Source organism: Artemia franciscana, chromosome 1 (assembly GCF_032884065.1).
Source record: "Artemia franciscana chromosome 1, ASM3288406v1, whole genome shotgun sequence".
In the NCBI taxonomy this organism is placed as follows: Eukaryota; Metazoa; Arthropoda; class Branchiopoda; order Anostraca; family Artemiidae; genus Artemia; species Artemia franciscana.
Genome location: NC_088863.1, coordinates 45,398,488 through 45,419,960, shown reverse-complemented (window position 1 = coordinate 45,419,960; position 21,473 = coordinate 45,398,488). Strand labels below are relative to the sequence as shown.

At 35.8% G+C, this 21,473-nt stretch overlaps 1 protein-coding gene across 1 annotated transcript in view; it reads right to left on the bottom strand.

The window, feature by feature from the left end:
* The window catches only part of LOC136030304 (uncharacterized), a gene marked incomplete in the record, with an annotated part of 169,050 nt that overhangs the window by 130,041 nt on the left and 17,536 nt on the right, over positions 1–21,473 (bottom strand). Inside the window, 2 exon segments of the mRNA XM_065709195.1 lie at positions 6,126–6,305; positions 18,770–21,456. Coding sequence (XP_065565267.1) covers positions 6,126–6,305; positions 18,770–21,448 — 2,859 coding nt within the window.

Here is a 21,473-nt window from a genome sequence, read left to right as displayed (position 1 = left end):
ATGGGGCGGAGGGGATTTTACATTTGAAATATTCACCGACTGGGAGTTTTCCAAGGGATAAATTCTCCAAAGTGAATTTTCTGCGGGAGTAAGTTTCAACTAGGGGGCGGGATATTTGCGAGAGTAACTTTCTACTAGGGGGTGGGGTATTTGCGGGAAAACTTTCCCTGGAGGAGGAACTTTCCGGCAGGATTCTACGAAAATTCAAAAAAGTTTTTTCAAATGAAAGGGGGAAAAAACCTGGAGTCGTCAGCAAGAAATTTACCGGGGGAATTTTTAGTTAGAATGGAATTGTCTTTAGGGAATTTTCCCGACGGAAGGGGTGTGTATTTTACATGGGAAGAACTTTCCAAGGAGGGATTTTCCGTGAGGGGAAGAAATTTTCCATGGAGAGGGAGCCGGATTTTCAGGCAGTATTTAAAAATGATCAGAAATTAAATAACAAACAAGTTTTTTTTTATTGAAAGTAAGGAACAACATCTAAACTTAAAATGAACATAAATTGTCGCGTATAAGAAAGAGTTTCCCCTCCTCAATACCTCGCTCTTAACGCTGAAGTTTGACTTTCTGTCTCAATTCTTTAAGAACGACTCCTGAAACACAAGGATCGTTTAATTAGAATAATAAGCCGTTTTAAGTTCTAAAAAAGCCTCAGTGTAAAGAGCGAGGTAGTGAGGTGAAGGTGATCCCTTTAAATATGTAATAATTTCCGTTTGCTTTAAGTTTTGATGTTGCTCCTTACTTTCATTTGAAAAAAAACTTGTCTTTTAAATTTAATTGTCTTTAAAGGTTTTTTTTATTTAGTTTCCGATACAATAGGGTCAAACGCCAAGTCAGAGCCAAGAAAATTAAAGATGAACAAGAGGCAGTGGGACAGAGGGGCACCTGCCCCAGGCACAGAAAGTTTAGGGGTACAAAATTTCAAATAAATAATTTATCATTTGTAATCATTATTCAATTTTTAAATTTTATAATTCTATGGGAAAAACGAAATCTTCGTTTTTCCCATATCTTTTCTCATTTGAAGTATAAAAAGTCATATTTAAATAAATGAAAAATTTTATTGATGAATGAATCTTATTTGGAGAAGGGGGGGGGCTTATCAAGATTTTCCCCGTGAGCAAGAGAGGCCAGAACCACCACTGAGATGGAATTTTTCACGGGGAAATTCTCCAAAGGGAATACGCCTAGAACCACAAAACCAAGGGATACACAGCAATGAAGAATATTAGTTTTTGGCAGTAAATGTGAAAGGGAATACGCCTAGAACCACAAAACCAAGGGATACACAGCAATGAAGAATATTAGTTTTTGGCAGTAAATGTGAAGACTAGACTGGGTTTTTTTTTCATACAAAAGAAGTTAAAAAAAGGAGAAGGTGACTAATTTGATCCGATACAGTGGACTTTCGCAGTTGAACTTCTATTCACAGTTGAAAGTCTTTCTTCATAGTTGAACGAGAAATAGACAAAAATAAAAACAATCAATTATTTACATACATTGACTATACACAAATTCAAAATAATAAAGTTTTAATAGGAATATCCATAAAATATGGTAGCCTAATCGTTGGCTTTCTGGGCACACTTTCTGCAATACTTTAAAGAAAGAGAGCTTGGCAAATACAATTTTCCGAAATTTAGAATAATTGCTATTAAATCTGATCACTGAAAGTTTTATTCACTTACCTCTACTACTTTCTTGAATATATCAAAGAAAGTTTGTCTGCAAAGTAATTCTTTTATTCTAGGGAAATCCCCGATATCAATGCAAGGCGATGCTATATGTAGACGTACGTAGGCTACTACACACACTCTACTCGCTTTCTTTTAAAACATCAGGGCATTGAGTATGCTTAACTAATCAAAATAATACGTGAATACCTGCATTGTTTTTTTTTTTTTAATATACACAAAATGATTGTGTAAGGATATTTAATTAAGGATACATCAATTTTGAATTCTTCTTTGCTAAAATATCTTTTGATCTATTTTACTATTATATATATATATATATATATATATATATATATATATATATATATATATATATATATATATATATATATATATATATATATATATATATTCCTTTTCTACTTCTTTCACTGTTAACTTTTTTTTTCCAGATCTTGACAATCACGTTCTAATAGCATTAGCATTTACACAGCAACAAAGAAAGTTAAATTATATCAGTACAACAATTCAGGAATTCTTGGCATCCAACAATACATCCAGCACTAACAATACAAACGAAACTTCAGAGCAAGAACAGGTGGGTTCTAACCTCGGAATTTTCTAGAGTTCCTGTATTTGATTAGAAAATGTTGAGTTCAAGGACTGGCAGAGAAAAGCTCAAGGGAACGATCCAGTCATTGAAACAGGAGTTATTATCGGTGATAAAGAAATACCAGATGCGGCAAATGAATAATAAGCAATTGGTAAAAAAAAGAGCTGGCTGAAAATTGTTCATCAGTTATTCTTTTCCACGATCTTTCATATTCCGTACAAAAAGATTCAAAGCACGAAGAAGTGTATCAGAACTTGTGAAGATTGTAAAGGACAGTAAGGAAATGTGACTCTTGTTTGATATTTCGAGACTTTTTGTCTTTTTACATTGATAATACAAAATATGAAAATCTGAGTATTGATAATACTCAGATATCACGCTAAAACCCTTAAGTTAAAATCATTAACCTTCAGTAATAGCCAGCGTATTGTGTTAAAATTGCATAGAATTGGCTCTGATAAACTCAATCTTTCGACATTTAGCGATGACAAATCCATCAATCGAATCGATTCCAACTGAACTAAAACAAATGATGCCAAATATCTAAGACTTTTAATGCTTATTTTGTTCTGGTCGTTAAAATATTCCGTCCTCGGAATCCATCTGGGAACACGCTGTAGAAGGCATGCTAAAATCAAATGATTTAAAATTTTAACTTTACTGTTTACTTCTATCAGAAAAACCTTGTTCTTCTTAATTAATTCACATCTAAATTTTCCTATCTATCTACCGCATCTCTTTCCTTTTAACTAAACGTGTAAGGCATCCTTTCCCAAGGTCCGGATAATTCCGTCTGAAAAAAATTCTCCCACGCGGAGAATTCCCCTGTGGAGAAACCCCTGGACGAATGGGTATAGGTAAAATATATTCAATTATCTTTTTTTTTATTTGCCATACTTTGCCTTTGGCCACTCAATTTTGTCAGTGGGGGGGGAATTTTCTAACAGAATTTTTCACGTGGGAAAATTTCCCGAAAGGAAGTTTCTGGGGGGATACACCCAGAACCTCCTTTCCCAATCTTTATTTCTTTTTTAATCATCAAAGTAAGCAAAAAAAAAGTCAGGCACTCCATGAATCACACACAATAAATACCAATTTTTGCCCTAATTATTCATTTTATTGGTGGATTCACTGTTCAATAATTTTACGAAATTTGTATTGACCCCGTACAGTTATTTGTGTTTGTGTATACACTTGGTTGAAACCTATTAGCCAATAGATAAAAAGTATTTCTTATTACAATATTTTTTTTTTGACAGATTAGGACCCCTTGTCTAAGGGACCACAGTCCTGGGTTCAGAAACGATGAATTAGGGCATCAAACTAGTTACTTAAACTATTAATAAAAGGTTAGAAAAAAATCAACATCCATCCAATTATTAAAAATTTAGTTATTTGTTTAATACTACGGGAATACCAGACTAAAGATCAAACCCAAGTCCTATGAATCCAGATGTGACTCCAACGTCGGGTATACGTATAAGGAGCAATATTTTTTAACAAAAGGGCTACACCTGCCAGCTCCATAAACTCCAAACCTTTTTTGTTACATACCTCGAATCAACCTCAAAACACTATGCGCATCAAGGTTGTCAAAAGGGCGTATCTGCAACATCTCAGGAACGGCTACCGGTATTAAGTTGAAACTTCCAGGAGATGTTGCATCTCCAATTACCTAAGAACACCTAAGGTACTAAGTTGAAACTTCCAGGGAATGTTTAGGAGATATTAAATAAATCAAGTAGACACTGTGTGCATCCAAGTTACTTCCTATAAAACCCGTGACCTTCCCCACACAATCTAAAGATGCTCTGCGTTTCGTTTGGTCCCGGCTGGGTGGACTAAAAAAAAGTATTTTTGGCACAGCATTAGCTTCCGTCCGTAAGTGTGATGTTACCCACTTAAGCTTTCCTTCAGTATGGTTCATGCTCTTCTTTCTAAGAGCATGACTGCCACTACTTTAAATATTCTCCCAAATTCTTGGGATTTTAGTCTTGAGGCCGAGCATAGTTCGAATCAAGAACAATATTTTTTTTCGATTTAATGCCATATATAAACGGGATAAAACCGAACTCAACAAAAAACACATGATTTCAAACCAAACCAACTATGAACCTCACTTTTTACTTATCCATCTTATTCTCGTAAATAGAAGATATCAAAGAAAAGCTCTACATGATGCACCCACAAGGATAGGACCAACATCAAAGTTCTTGCGTCAGTGGAATGAAACGCCTGGTCATAATTTAAAAAAAATATAACTAAAAGAATCTAAAGGCTTAGAAACTTTCAGTTATTAGCCTAAACATGAATATGTGGTCGATGCATCCTCCTCTTTACCTAAAACCAATAGATTTTCTGCGAGATACGGTATTTGAAAACGATCCAGGTCAATAAACTTTGCACACTGAGTTTAGGGGACCAAATTTTACCTTACAATTTATTGCTTGAACTAGGACAGTTCAATCGAGTAACAATCCTTTTACAATTCCTCGGAAAAACGAACAAACTAGGATATCATTCTGCATTTTTCAGAGCATCAACGTTTCGGAGTGATACACCTACTTGACCACTAACCGAATCTACCTTCTAGCACCCTAATCTTAGTTGGAAGACCCTTACAAGCTTTTTTTAACTAGTCTACTTTCTATATTAACTGTTTCCCTACCATTTAATTCTATTAAGCTATTAAATTGTTCAATTTTCTCGCTACCTGAAATTACGTCATCGTCCTCATTTCTTCTTATTTTAAGCAACTTAGTTTTTCTTAACATTGATTTTTAAGCATATCTCACTCACTGAACTCTCAAAAACATTACAAATTCATCTTTAGATGTGTGGCGTTTGCTGCAATGGAAGTAAAATTTCAACACGAGGAATGAGTGTAGTACAATACTTTTTTGGATTATAACAACCGATTTTGAATTTAATGTTAAAAATTGAAGCTTAAATAATGACGTTCAAACGCGAAGAAGATATCATTTAAAAATCGGGCTAGTAGCCTAAAGGATTATTTTGAAAAATGAGTTACCGCCGAAAAGTATTTTATTTGGGCGTAAAAAAAGTAACAGATGGGTTTAATTATCTATACAGCATATGCATGACTAAGAAAATATGACATCATTCCATTTGTCCTTATTTTATATAGCTTAAAGTCTCACGTTAGTTTTAGGGCATAACGCTAAGTAACAGAACACACAAGGGTTTACATTATAGACAGAGACAAAGATATTATCTTCAGCCCAAGCAGCAGGAGAGAAGTAGAGGAGGTGGACAGCAATAACTTAAAGAGCAGAGGGGCACCAATAAACTTTGTTCAGTACCATTCCCCATCCTACTGACCTGTTTATCTACAATTTCATTAAGAGAAATCCCACCGGACAGAATTCCACAGTTGGTTTATCCACCTTTAATCAAAATGCCGTAACGGGTGACTTTGTGACTGACGACGGTATCAGGTACAATGGGAAACAATTCACCGTAAATTATTGTGTTACTAATAATCTTACACAAGAATATTTTGGTACGAATTAGCTTTGTATAAGACTGTTTGGCAGAATCTTAACAGTTTTCATTAGTGCAGTTAAGAAGAAAACGCTGTGGAAAGTTAAATCGAAAGTGGAAAGCATAAGAGAGTAAATCTTCAAGTCACAATTATTCGATTGTTCTGGGAAGCAGGTCCTTTAAAATAATGTTTTTGGGTGGGGTCGTACTTACATAGGGGGAGAATAAGTACAAAACGATAAATGCCTTAAATGGAGAAGAGAATTATCCATATGGGGAGGCAGTCAAAGCTGAAAATGGAAAGTTCTCAATCCCTCTCTAACATATTTTACCTCTTTGGAATCAGTTGACTTTTTCTTTTTCTTCTTTTTCTCTCCTAAACCTGCATCAGATTTCTTCTTTTTCTTCGATGTTTTCTTTTTTATTCCTTCAGCAGCTTCAAGCACTTGCTCTTCAGGCTTGTTTACTGAGCTTATAACCTTATCAAGAACTTTATCTTTCGACGATTGATCCTATTTAAAACAAAATTTTATTAGTGGTCCAGATAAACATAAAACATTTTTAAATGTTTATAATGCAAAGGGGAATTACCTGGATCAATACTGTATAGCAATAAAAAGCCAAAAAGTAAACATTAAGCACAGACTAGCCTCCATTAAGATGGAATATATATATATATATATATATATATATATATATATATATATATATATATATATATATATATATATATATATATTACGAAATACTAAAAATTTAACTGTGAACAGTTTAAATTCTAACGGGTTCTTGAAGTAAACTTCAGCTGATCTTCATAGAATAAATAAATATTTTAGCCCTTATGAGAATCTTAACTACGCTAGAGGATTCCATCGCCCCAATTATAAAGATAGAAAAGGAATAGAGGACATGTTACCACCAATTGCGTCTATTTATTATCCTATTTTCTATAGAATAAATTAGATGATTCAACCCTGCCTTTCCGAGGTTCCAAGGCCCAAAATTGAAACCCCTCCCAGGAAAAGTTCTTACCTATCAACTGTTGCGTTTCTCCAGTCGATATAAATTACCATTTGTTTAGGTACTAACACCAAAAATCTGAATTCTGACAACCTTACCAACTTCAGGTGTTATTAGAATTAAACCAAATAGATGTCATAGCTGTTACAGAAGTACAGTCTCATGATTCAGGATCCCTTATTTTGTCGAATTATTCACAGTATGTTTAGCCCCATCCTCCAGATCATCCACTCAGAAAAAATAGATGGACCAATCTTTTTTCAAACAGTTCGTGGTAATCAAACAGTTCGTGGTAACGAATTGTAGTAAGGAGCCACCCGGCTCAATAGTAAACGAAACTCTAAAAAACAGAATTTTGATGCTAAAATATACATCAAAAGAATCAGATTTTCATGCTGATTTTAAATATATAAGTTTCATCAAATTTAGTCTTTGTCATCAAAAGTTACGAGCCTGAAAAAATTTGCCTTATTTTAGAAAATAGGGGAAAATGCCCCCTAAAGGTCACAGAATCTTAACGAAAATCACACCATCGCATTCGGCGTATCAGAGAACCCTATAGCAAAATTTTCAAGGTCCTATCTACAATTCGTATTTTTTGCCAGAAGACAAATCACGGGTGCGTGTTTATTTGTTTGTTTTTTTTTTCCCAGGGGTCATCGTATCGACCAAGTGGTCCTAGAATGTCGCAAGAGGGCTCATTCTGACGGAAATGAAAAGTTCTAGTGCCCTTTTTAAGTGACCAAGAAATTGGAGGGCACCTAGGCCCCCTCCCACGCTCATTTTTTCTCCAAAGTCAACAGATCAAAATTTTGAGATAGCAATTTTGTTCCGCATAGTCAAAAACCATAATAACTATGTCTTTGGGAATGACTTACTCCCCCACAGTCCCTGGGGGAGGGGCTGCAAGTTATATACTTCGGCCAGTGTTTACATATAATAATGGTTATTGGGAAGTGTACAGTCGTTTTCAGGGTTTTTTTTTTGGTTTTGGGGGTGGGGTTGAGGGGAGGGGGCTATGTGGGAGGATCTTTCCTTGGAGAAATATGTCATGGGGGAACAGAAATTCAATGAAAAGGGCGCAGGATTTTCTAAAATAACTATAAAAAACAATGAAAAAATAAACGTGGAAAAGTTTTTTCAATTGAAAGTAAAGAGTAGCATTGAAACTTAAAACGAACAGAGATTATTACGCATATGAGGGATTCTAAAAAACTTTAGCATAAAGAGCGAGGTATTTAGGAGGAGATAAATACCTCGCTCTTTATGCTATAGTATTTTTAGTAATTTCAACTATTTATTCTACGGCCTTTCTGATTCAGGGGTCATTCTTAAAGAATTGGGACAAAAATTACGATTTAGTGTAAAGAACGAGGTATTAACGAGGGTACAAACCCCCTCATATACATAATAAAATTTAAAGAATATAAAAGTTTGTTACGTAAGTTAATTCTTAAGTTACGTATATTTTTTACTAATAAAAAAATTCGTTAAAAATTAAAATTTATAGTTGCCTTTTTATGTAACCGAAAAATTGCAAGGAAACTAGTCCTCCTTCCCCATCCCTTACTTCTCAAAATCGTCTGATCAAAACTAAGAGAAAGCCATTTAGCCAAAAAAGGATTTAATATGCAAATTTCATTTTAATAATTTATGTATGGAGAGCCAAAATCAAACATGCATTAATTCAAAAACGTTCAGAAATTACATAAAAAAACTAGTTTTTTTAGCTGAAAGTAAGGATCGACATTAAAACTTAAAACGAACAGAAATTACTCTGTATATGAAATGGGTTGTCCCCTCCGCAATCCCTCGCTCTTTACGCTAAAGTTTGACTCTTTGCCACAATTCTGCTTTTTAAAACAATTAAAAGCTTTAGCGTAAAGAGCGAGGGATTGCGGAGGGGACAACCCATTTCATATACGGAGTAATTTCTGTTCGTTTTAAGTTTTAATGTCGCTCCTTACTTTCAGTTAAAAAAACTAGTTTTTTTATGTAATTTAGTATCAAGGGTAACTTTTACCCAAACATAATTTCAGTCCCTATTTCATCTGAGCGTGATGACGTTCCTTGGCTGAACATCTGGCTATTGCTCACCAAACAAAAATATTGATGAGAAACGCAGATTCATTCAGCAGTTGCCGACATGAGCTAAATTTGCTATTTCTAACCATATCAATGCTAGACTTTTTTAGTTGGCGTCACCAATGATTAAATGGATTAAATTGGCTCTTTTTCTAATATTAAGGAAATAGTTAAATATCAGCAACTAAGAAAAACACCTCTCTTGATGCTGTTCTAAGTAATATGAACAATTTTCCTAGTTATCCCTAACCTTTGCACCCATTGGGTTGGAGTTACCCCCTTCCCCTTCTTTTATCTTCCCTTCAAACTTCAAGCTTTCTTTCTCGATCACCTACAGATCTTACCACCCTTTTCACAACTTTAGCCTTTTTTCTTTTGGCACATGGCTGAATATCGAAAATTGGTCCAAGACTCGAGCTATTAGGGTAACGTGACGGTAACGTGTAAGTGTTGCAGCAGCCTTTTTTGGACAAGAGCAACACTTCTATTTTATATATTTTTTGCCACTGACTACATTTCGTCATTGACAAATCATTACAATTATAAAAATGGCAAGCCTCAAGAACAATATATCATTATTAAAAAAGAAAAAGAAAAAAAAAGTACATTCCTTCAAGACGGGCTCAAAATACGGAGTATTCTCAAAACCAGTTATATTCTCTATTTTCTGACATCAAATCAATGTTATTTGGTTAAAATGCACAATTAATACTTTTCCCCGAATAAAAAAAAAAACATAACATAACCTATATATTATATCAAAAATTACACCATTAAGACGCGAAGGCTACGTTACTCTCCATCAAAACAAAGCACCTATTAATTTTCTCCAATGCACTACATGGTAAAAACAACCTGATTCGACGTCGGTTACCGTGTGATGCCGAATGACGAAAGAGGCTGCCAAACTGAGGCCCATTGAAAAACAGACCCAGTCCATTTGGGGCAAAACAAAATCAGGACGCCCTCACATAGGAAAGAAACAGGTCATAAGCAAGGATTTGAAGAAAACAAGAATTTCGTGGGAGGGACTAAAGATTGAAACTCTTAAAAAACCCGAGTGGAGGAGAAAGCACAGCTGTGTTGACCCGGTTCTGCAACGAGTTGTTACTAGCAGCTGTCAGAATATATTATTTTTAAGGCAATATGCACTTCCGAGACCGGATCATCACAAAATATCCCAGTTCTTGCGGTTTTACCCATATTTTCTGCTTAATTTACCTAACTTACGGGTGATTCGATGAGCTCCCACCTTCCCAAAATAAATTAAAACCTCTGCTCATGGCATGTTTCTACAAAAACAAGTTTCAAAGTTTATTTTGAAAGATTGACAAGAAATCAAGCAAATTAATTTAAATACAAGGCTATTTCCGTTAGCAGTTCAAAAATTTAACGTATATGTACTCTCTGAAACAAGCAATTTTATGACAAGCCTACAGCTGTAACTTCTAGCAAAATGACAAAATACTTATACCATTGTAATCACTAGTCTCAGATCTGTCCTTTCACTTAGCCAGAATTATTACATTGCTTAGGCTTTTTCTTAAAGAAGGATCTAAACTAGCTTAAACAAGAGCCAAGAGCTCATATGGCACTTGTGAAGAGGTCGGAAGAGCTAAGAGCTCACATGGCAATTGTGACGAGGTTGGAACCTAAAATTATTCTCGGTACTAGAGTTACTGATTTTACGATAACTTGCATATACAGTGTTCCTATAGTTTCTTCTTGTTCAGTAACGTTTTTCCCACCAAGTTTCATCACAATCTCCACTCTAAGCGTTTTCCAAGATTTCCGGTTTTCCCCTCCAACTCCCCCCAAAGTCACCGGAACCAGTCGGAATTTAAAATAAGAGCTCTGAGATACGAGGTCCTTCTAAATATTAAATTTCATTAAGATCCGATAACCCGGTCTTAAGTTAAAACTACCTATTTTTTCCGAATTAATCGTCCTTAAACTCCCCCTAGATGATCTTATCGAGGAACAACTATTTCTAATTTAATCTGGTCTAGTCCCTGATACGCCTGCCAACTTTCAGCGATCGCTATATTGATCACGAATCTAGTTTCGGATCTTCTTCATGTAATAATCCAGGGGGTCCGGGGATTCTAACCTGAGAACTCTCGCACCCTGAGCGAAAATCATACCCTTAGACAAGCAAGCCAAACTTAAGAAGAACAATCATTTGTTTTAGGGGCAAATAAAATTATCCTCAATTATCTCGCTTGCTTCCCCCTAGATGGTCGAACCGGGGAAGTGACTATTTCTAATTTAAGCTGGCCTGGTCCCTGATACGCCTGTCAACTTTCATCGTCTTAGCTTATCTGGAAGTGCACGAACTAGAAAAACCGGAACCGACAGACGGACAGAAATTGCGATCGCTACATGTCACTTGATAAATACCAAGTGCCATCAAAACGGAAAAATTGCCCTATTTTCAAAAGTCGGTAAATGAATAGAATTGAGTCTCAGCCATGGGGTAATAGTAAAATTTTCCTCTTTCGTTGATACATCATAACTGCAGGAAAGCAGAAAAAACTGAACTGAAACTAGCACAAGGAACATAAGCCTTAAACTTTTGAAACTTTACTATGAATATTACCTAAGCATGAAAAAGTATGTATAACGAAATATTTGATATATAAAGCAAAAGCATACAAAAGCATTGTAAATTACTAAAAGAAAATAAAATGAACAAAGAGTATGTAAACTCTGTTCCGGCAGCATTTTTTTTCGCCAATACCAAACGCCAGTAGGTCACGGCATCCTTTGTTTCGACGTTTTCAATATTGATAAGGCTCTGCCTCCTCCATTCCTGCTCGATTTTGGTTCCGTCCCATGGGACCTGTCCATACTTCCTAACAAAAGGTAGCAGAGAGGCAGGCTGAAGTGATTGGGCTGACACTGGGTCAACCATTTAGCAAATTTGTCAATGTCATCTTTGAAACGGAACCTTTTCTGTATCTACTGTACTCCTTCGATATAGAACGCATGTGCAACTTCGAGGACTTTTTCGATTGAGTCAGCAGGGACGGCAGTATCTGAACTTAATGTCGAGAGAGAGAGAGAGAGAGAGAGAGAGAGAGAGAGAGAGAGAGAGAGAGAGAGAGTCGCGTCCATTTGAACCCAAGTAAACGCTTTCGGGAGGAAGTTGAAACTTTCGATCGTTCACATCAATTTCAAAAGCACTAGCTGATTCCACATAGTCCTACTGCAGGAAGTTCAGAGACAACTCTTTGATCAGAGACTCACTCTCTTGTTTAAGGCGATAAAACAGTGGCTTGTCAGCCTGAAAAGCTACATTCAAGTCCGTCAACAAGCCCGATACAAATGCAACAAACTCAAAAAAGACATTTCATGACCGGGTTCAGATTTGTGCAGATGCTGCCTCTTAGCACTATGTGGAAAGTGGATATAGATGAACCGACAGATGTCTTCCATAGATTTCGGCAATGTCTTACATGCGTGAGGAGCAACTAGATAGACCATATGTCAAGAACACTTCAAAATCACTACCCATGGGAATTCTTGCCTGATCATGGATGAAACACTTTCATGAGCTCCCATCATGAAATGGTATCAGAACAGAACCCTATGAAATTAACAGGAGGAAGTTTGTGTGTTCCAACTATGCACTCCTTCAGCTCCTCAAATGTAGACTTGGCTGAAGAGTCGGGAAGCTCAATTAAATCAAGTATGTCAATTTCAACTGAAAGTTCATCGTTGCAAAATATAACTCCTATTCCTTGAAGTTTTTTGGTTGATGAATCAGTTCATTCGTCAATAATGACAGAGACACAGCGATTCTGCAGGGTTTTAGTCAAACGTTCTTCATAGAAGCAACTTAGTCCTGTTCGTATAACATTGGTAGCTTTTTGTTTCTTGAGGAAGACATTGTCAACTACCTACTTTGAAGGTAATAATTTCAAAAAATTTACGAGAGGCTCAACCTTTGAAATAGCTAGGTCATGTTCCACCAAAAAACCCATGAAAAAAGTGCAGATCCGGGCCTCTAGGAGGTTTTTTTGGTCAGTGTATTCACCTTGCAAAAACTGATCAACAGTATTTTTTGATGCTGATGCATCAGCATCAGACTTTGATAGATGCTTCTTTGTCTTTGCATTTTTTTTTTTTACTAGTTCGGACTTGCCACCCTTTCCCAACTTGAGGTCAGTATTACAAACTACACAGTATCCAAGGTATGAGCTCTTTTTTTTCAAACACCCCTTCAGTTGTGGGTCAGTCAGCCAAGAATCAACAAATTCTGACAGTACTGAGTACTAGCACCATGTACGGGTTCACCCTTTTTCTGTTGCTTTTAGGTGGAGTTTAATATATCGAGGTCAGTAATGAACAAACATCAGATTCATCATTAGCCCTGTTTTCCATGCTCAGCTAAAAAATGTCAGCATTTAGGGACTGTAAAGTTTCTAGGATAAACATCTTATACCTCCAGACAATCAAATTTTATCATTTTACCATTTTTATCACTAAGAAAAAAAAATGTAGACAAGTTGGCACTAGTATAGTATGGTATACCTCAGAAAACATCCTGTGAATGTGGGGGAATAACTTTCCGCTCATGACGAAACATTTTTAGTCTGTGTAGTTGTATGGTGGTTGTAAGAAAAAGTTGCATGCATGTAGTATTACCTATTACGTTCACTTAATTATGCCTCAGAGTTGGCTAATTTTAAGCAGTAGTATCCAGCAGCATCCAGTCACTACTGGATGGCTACACTGCTAAAATTCAAAACTTCATACAATTAATTCTCATCAAGATGAGAATTATTGATGAAATAACTTTTCATCAAGATGAAGAGTCTTAAATAGCTGTGTAAATATTACTGTTGCAATTTAATTAAAAAAAAAAGTTTAGCATGTTTACTGTCATTTAACTACTCTTGAAACAAAAGTATTCTAGTATGATAGAGGAGGGCAAAAGCATCAGACTAGCAAGAGCATGCCTGAGTGTCAATTGTTACATGACTAGAGCAGCAGATGGTGTCAGGCGAGTAGAGGTACATTGCTCATGCTAATGTCACCTAACATTGAATGGTAGCCAAAGAAATAACTAGAATCTATAGAACTTTTACAGGGCAAATTCTGCTACAAAATACTTTATTTGTTACATAATCCATTAAAAAAAAGGATTTATAATGAAACAGTAAGTTTGAGACCAATGTTTTAAAGATTGGACCGATATTTTAAAGACTGAGACCTTTTTAATACCCAAAAATCTTTTAATATATAAATATTAAATTTATTAAAAAGTATTTATTAAAACACTTCTATTAAAAAGAAGCGCTTCCATTAAAAATCGTTTTAAGCCTTTTTTATATCCAAAAGCTAGAAGTATTTTGGTCATTCTCAAGAGCTCAGAAAGTGCTTAAATTTGAATTTGCAAAAGAAGTGATTATTATATTCGTAAAGAACATAAAAAAAGGCATCGAGTGGTGTGTTCACTTTATTTTTAAGTCAAAAATATGAACAACAAAAATTTACCAGTTATAGTATAGAGCTGCATGATTTTCCCCTGTGTATGTAGGCTTGTCAAAAACACACAATCCATTTATTCATGCATATGCCATTATTTTTAAAACATGGCTGTCAGTTTGTTTGTTAAAAAACTAGGGTAATGAAGTGGTAAGAGAGTTATTCGAATAAATATAGCCTACCTCTATTGTTCACGTCAGTACTTACAAAGCTGGCTACAAGTTCGAGTTCAAGTTTTTTTTTTTTTTTTTTTTTTTAATTTCACACAAAAATCTTAAACATCATACAAGCACTATGGAGAAAAAAAAATCGTACATGCAGTGCTTGTCAAAAATTTTTATTATAGTAAGAACAACTACGTACCCTATAAACCTATCAAAATGTATTAAAATTTTATTTATCTGACCTGTAAAAAAATAACCTGCTATCTACGAAATAATGCTTCTGAAAATACAACCAAAAAATGACAAACCATATGACTTCATTAATCGAGAACAGTCCAAGCTAAAATTATGGTTTGAAGCCCACATCAGCATGGAACTGTTTCAAACAGTTCTTTGTTGCCAATTTGTTGCTTAGGACTCCTGTACATCTCAAAACATTTGTGCTGTTAAGAATGTTTAAGTAACTGAAGAAGTGCTTCTCTGTGATTCCAAGTTAAATTCGCAAGGAAGCAGATCCTGATTTGAATTATCCTGCTTCTCTGTTCAAGAAGATGACGATGATGAACAAATTACAGAAAGATCATGAAAAATTCCCTAAAAGTCCATGGGAGAGGAAAAATCCCTAGAAAATCCCCAGATCTCTAAAAATAAAATCTCGCCCCTAAAAGACTTAAAAAATCCCCATTTTAGGGGGGAAATCCCCATAGTGGAAACACTGCTAAAATTCTTATAATCTAGAAATGATTTACCCCATTCATAAAGAAGAAGGAAGTTTAATACAACAATCAGTTGTTTTGTGAGCTCGGCTGTTAATCTTTCGGTCAATTACGCAATCAACTGTTAACAGTGAAAGAGGTCTTTTTCCAAGAGGCTCAACAAAATTCCAAGTAAAAGGTATATTTACATACTAAATAGAAAGTAAAACGCAGTTGTGTTTGAATTTAAATATGAAACCTGATGCTGGAATCTATTTTAAGCAGGAAAGTTTTCTCGATTGCAGATTCGATTCTCCCCTATCTTCGGAAACGATTACGCAATCGATCCCAATAAAATCTCAGTTTCTCCAATTTATAAGTGAAAAAAAGTGATGTTAGTCAATATTTTCTATATATTCAATGGTGTAAGTTTCGTGGTTATCTTAGTTTTGACAAGATTTTCGAGGAAACTAAATTTTTGCTGGGGGTGTGCAAACTGAGTTCTGGAAGGGGCGTTCCCCTCCCCTCTACCCCATTGTAAATTAGGCCCCTGTACACATTACGGGGATAAGAGTTCTTTATAACAATTTTAGCAGGGATATTACACCATTCCCCTTCTTAGTGTAGGTATGAAACAGACTACTCCAAGAGACATTTTACAGTTTGGGTTTGAACAAATTTAACAGTCCAGTTTTACATTATACAGTTTGGGTTTGAACAAATTTAACAGTCCAGTTTTACATTTTTTCTTTCAGCGTTATTCTAAAGCTATTTAGTGTTAGAGCAAAAGAAAGAAAATGCTACAAGGTGAGCCCGTCATATGCATGGTTAAACGTATTAAGAGCTGGAAAGCCAAAAAAGACCGTACACATGCATCACTTCCCACACTTACATCACTGCTATACGACGGGGAGCTTCTGTCTTATTCTTGTTACTCAATCTTAATATTCTTTCAGTTGCAAAAATAACGAAAAAATTAAACATTCCATATTAAAACTAATTTTGGGGGCAGCAAATTGAGGCCAGGCATATTCCGCCTCAGAAAATCCCGCCACCCCACCGAAAATACCAACACCACCCCGGAAAATCCGGCACCTCCAACATCAGCCTCTGGGAAAATTCAGCCAAATGTAAAATTGAGCAGTTAAAGGAAATTAAGAAAACAAAAAAGAACGAAGAAAAGAATATAAATGTATTTCAGCTATTATTAAGGATGAGCGGTGGGTCATTGTGGAGGTGGAGGTGATGATAGACGTCTAAAAGAGCACATTTCAATATCCAAATTGTCTAAACCTCGACAAGCCATCAGATAAATCAAAGAAAGGGTATGGGGGGGGGATAAGAATGAATTTTTCGTCATACTTCATTTAGACTAACCCAAAAGAAGGATACTACTGGATGATATCTCCCTTCTTATTGCCAAAAAAAGTTTCTGATAGTTAATTTCAAGCTTCATTTAACTAAACTAATGTTCTTCATATTTCCTAAAATTCCAACCATTTAATCTGTAAGGGCGCATCATGTATTATGGAGGGGAGGTGGATCATTTTGCAGGTGGATACATTTTAATGTCCAAACGTCCTCACTCTCATTTAACCTTTAGATAAACATGTAATTAGTTCGAGGGAAGGGAAGGAAGTAAAATTGATATTTAACCCCTCTTGGTTATCAGCACTTTATTATAAAATTAAAGAACAACATTAAAAGCTAAAACGAGCAGAATTTATTCCGTATAGGAGAGGGTCTATCCCCTCTATCCTCGTGGCCGTCGAAATTACTGAGGATGCTCATTCGGTCGGAAATTGAGAGTTCCAGTACCTTTTTTTTTAAGTTAAAGCGATTGGAGAGTTTACCAGCCCGTGTCCTAGAAACTTTTTTGATATCTGGTCCTTTCGCATTCCGTTTGGAGATCGGATCAAAATTTTAAGGCTCCATTTTGTAAAGAATAGTTGAAAATATCAACAAATTTGCACTCCTGGGATAAGGGTCGTGAATAATGCGAACTGTCAGTTCTTTGACGCACTTTTTTATAGTTGAAAAAAGCTGGGCATGTTTTCAGGGATTATTTTCTTCGTCAAAAAGATTATGAATATTTTGCTATGGGGAGGAAAAGGGAGTAGGGACCCGAAAATGAGCCATAGGAACTTTTTTTCCTGATCGATTTGGAACTTACAGCTCAAGTACTTAAGACAAGGTGACTAACATACAAACAAATTACTCAAAGGAATAATTTTAAATAATTAATAAGAAGATAAATTGGGTCTTCTTCTAACAAAAGGGGCTAAAAAAATTGCCGAATTTTTTCGATTAGCAAACGGACCCTAAAAAAAAAACATAAAAAACATTGCTTCCCCTCAAAATGCAGCCCAAAAAAGGCCAGAATCTATATTAGAAACTTGAAAGGGCGGTCATTCGCTTGAAAGTTTTATTGAGTCCTTTTTAAAGGCTGAAAGCTACTAGAGGGCAATCAGCCTCCCTCTCAGTTTCTTTTCCGCTATCTGGCCCCTATGATATCGAGTCAAATTTAAGCTATCTGGTTTGTTCAAAAGTTTTGAAATGTCTGATAAGTTAGTCTTTGGGGTTGGTATCACCCAGTAGGCCCAATTTCGGACTTTATATTACCAGGCTATGATCACTCAACTCCCAGAAACGCAAGAAAAACAATAAAAAAACAAACAAAAAAAGCTTAAAAATTAAACACTATAAGACATTCTACATCATATGTTCTGCCTATGTTTTGGAATATTGGTAGACTACTCCAAAATTCCTGCTTTTCTTCATTATTTTTATTTGTCATACTTTCTCTGTGGCAGCTCAATTTTGTATATGGGTGAATTTTCCATGGGGTATCCGGGGGAATTTTCCTTGGGGGCAGAATTTATCGGGGGAAATTTTCCGCGGGAGGAATTTTCCGAGGGGAAAAAGCTTAGTACCCAGCAAACTTTTTCACTGAAATATTTAATTTTTGGTTTGCGGCTGTTATATCTTACAGTGGCGCTCACGAACTATATTTACTTTTCCTTTAAATCATCGGTTCATTCAGAAAATCCATTATGGGTCAATAGCTTGATGAATTCTTTCAAAATAAAATGTTTCAATCCTTCAATATATATCAAAGTTATGTCCAAAACTTAACTGCGAAATAAACATACCCCGTGGTAAACTGTCAGCGACCTGCACAAATGGTTATTATTTAATTTGTATTTAAAAAAACATGGTAAGTTTGATAATTATCGGTACTTAATCACTGTAACTACAGTTAGTTAATATTTGTGTGCTATAGTTTACGTGTCATTAGGAGCAATTAAAGCAACATTTAGAATTTTTGGTAATCTCAGTGCAAAGTTTAGAGATCAGGACGGCACTAAGAACCTGATTTAGAACACCATTAATTGATATTAGTTGTTAAGGTTCCATATAAAGACCAAGAAAAGATTTTTGTGCAGCTGAATCCAATTTTGCAATTGTTGTGACACACAACATGTTAATAAAGCTGAAACAACAAAAAAACAAACTTACATTGGCATCATAGGCATGCAAGTCAGGCAAGACACGACTAGTTCTCTTTAAAACCACACCAAAAGTGGCAACAGCTAGATCCAAACACGTGGTAGTAACAACAGACTGTGAACGTCTCTTCCCTTTTGCTGGTGAAGAAGGGAGACTCTTGCTTCGTCTCTGTGGCTTGCGTTGTTTATTTGAACCTGATTCGCTTTGTTGATCATTTTTTGCCAATTCATTTAACCTGGTCGTCGGTCGCGATTCCCGCACTGTCTTTTCACCGTGAGATATCAGCACAGACTCATTTAATTCTGATTCTGATTTTCTTTGTTCATTGTACTTCTTCAATTCATCAGATTTGACTTGTGGTCTTGAATCCCATGATGCCTCTCCTGACGGTTGCCGTGACTCCTTCACTTCAAATTTTTGCACGATATCAGAGACTTTCTTAAACGGGGACAGATAACTGTCTTTAGTGCTTAAAGAGTCATGACCACTGTCAAGACTTTCAATTTTTTTATTTTTTTTATTTGCAAGAGGAGTGGTACCTGAAGATAGGAAGGATGGCACTTGAGTTTCTAAAAGATTGACAGTATTGTCCTCATTACCATGAATATCTAAACGGGAGAATTGGGATAAAACTGTTTCGCTATCGAATTGCATTTCAGCACGGCTATTTCTAGATTCAAGCTTCCTGACCTCTTCGATACTTTCAAATCCTACGGCTCCCCAGCCTACGATAAAGTCATTTTTTTCGAATAATTTAACAGAGTCAGTAGTGGCATTAGTTGCAACATTGCTTTCAGTTTTATCTTCAGTTGCTATAGAATTCTTTTGATGAATGCTATCGATGTTTTGATCAACTATAGCTTGTATTTCAATGCCATTTGTTTCACTTTCTTCAATGCAGATAGTCTTGGTTGAAGCTACTGGCTGTACTGTATTACTGATGGATATAGTTGTCAAATTGTGTTTTGCAGTCTTACCGTCTTTACTGAAGCACGATCTCTCGTCACCGACGTTGTCAGATGAATAGTTTCCAGGGTTAAGCGCGGTTGAAATTAAAGACTGTCCCATGTCATTTTTGGAATTTATCAAACTATCTCTTGAAGTGTCCTTGGCTTTATAATCCTCTTTACAAACATTCTCGCTGATAGTGATATCAGGCGAGAAACTTGAACAAGTTGAATGCTGTCTGGGATTGCTCTCGGCTGAAGCTGTAGACTGTTCCATATTATCAGTAGCAGCCGTTATCAGACTATCTTTAAAGAATACATCGTTTTTGCTATCATATACATTTTCATTATTAACTGAAGAACTAGAAATAGTCGTGCCTTTTATGGCTTCATTCTCAGGGGTTTTAGTATCATCTGAACAATTATTGGGAACATTAATTGCGGAATCCTTCGGCATTTCATCGTTCTTGCGAACCTGTACTGCCTCATTGCTAGTGTACTCAGATGGAGAAATTGAGCTGGTCGTAAATTTTTCGGAATCATTCTTGGTTGAAGCTTTAGACTCTTCTGCACTTTTTGTAAGAATACTGATTGCAGTGTCCTTTGAAGTTTCCTTAGTCGTTTTAACACATACATTCTCACTGTCAGTGTTGTAAGATGAAAAAAATGAGCTATCCTCTCGGCTAGCCAGTACATTCGCATAGTCACTCTTGTCACCTGAAGAACCTAAGGTTGTAACACATTCTACAGCATCTTTCTCAAATAAAGTTTTAGACTGTTCTATGCCATATGAAGAAATACTTATCACGGTGTCTTTTGGTATGTCATCGTTCCTGTAAACACATGTATTCGCATTACCGGTGTTGTCAGTTGAAATAAACGAGCTAGTCGGGCATTTTTTTGCCATGTTGTTAGCAGCTTCGCTGCTGTCACCCGACTCATTAGTCGATCCTTCATCATTTTTCTCTGAAATACTGCCACCGTTGAAGCACTGTTTATGATAAAAAACTCCTTCCTGAGTTAAAATGGTCGTTTCACCTGTCAAGCTTTCTTCAATTACGCCTTGGGATCTAGCAATACTGTCATTTGGATTGATTTTATCACTCTGTATGGTATATTGAATTGAATCATCAAGAATGGTACCACAAGACGATCTAGTTTTTCTTGGAACATAATCCGTTGTCACTGAAACGTCTAAATCTAACAAAGATGTCTCTGGAGAATCTTCTCGGCTTTCTGGAATCAGAAACAATTTTTTCTCTTCATCTACTGGCCGTTTATCGCTCAGAGATTCGAAACTCTCGCGAAATATTGCCGAAAACTCAGCCGCTTCAACAGACGGACGGGCAATATTTTGTGCAATTTCATTGAAAGAAATTTCAGGAGTTAAATCATTCGAATCTAACAACAAGGAGTTAGTAACAATGTCAAATTCAAGATCAGAATTAGTCACAGTCCGATGCAACTCATGCTGATTTCTTACCTCATTTATGTCACAATCAAAGTCTTTTTTAGCATCAATCAATTCTGTCAATTGATCAGGAGATGGTTCCTCGACCAAATTTTCGCTCGTGGACACAAGGCTGACTGTTTTAACTTCTTTCATCCCCACGCCATCTTCACATACTGCGCCATCTTTAATAGAATCAGGGACAGTACTGGCGACAGATACTTCTTGATCTTCTTTTAATTCATTGTCTGAAGATTCTGCACTTGGATTAAATGCTTTTTCATCGGCCATTATTTATGCTAAAACAAACATGTTA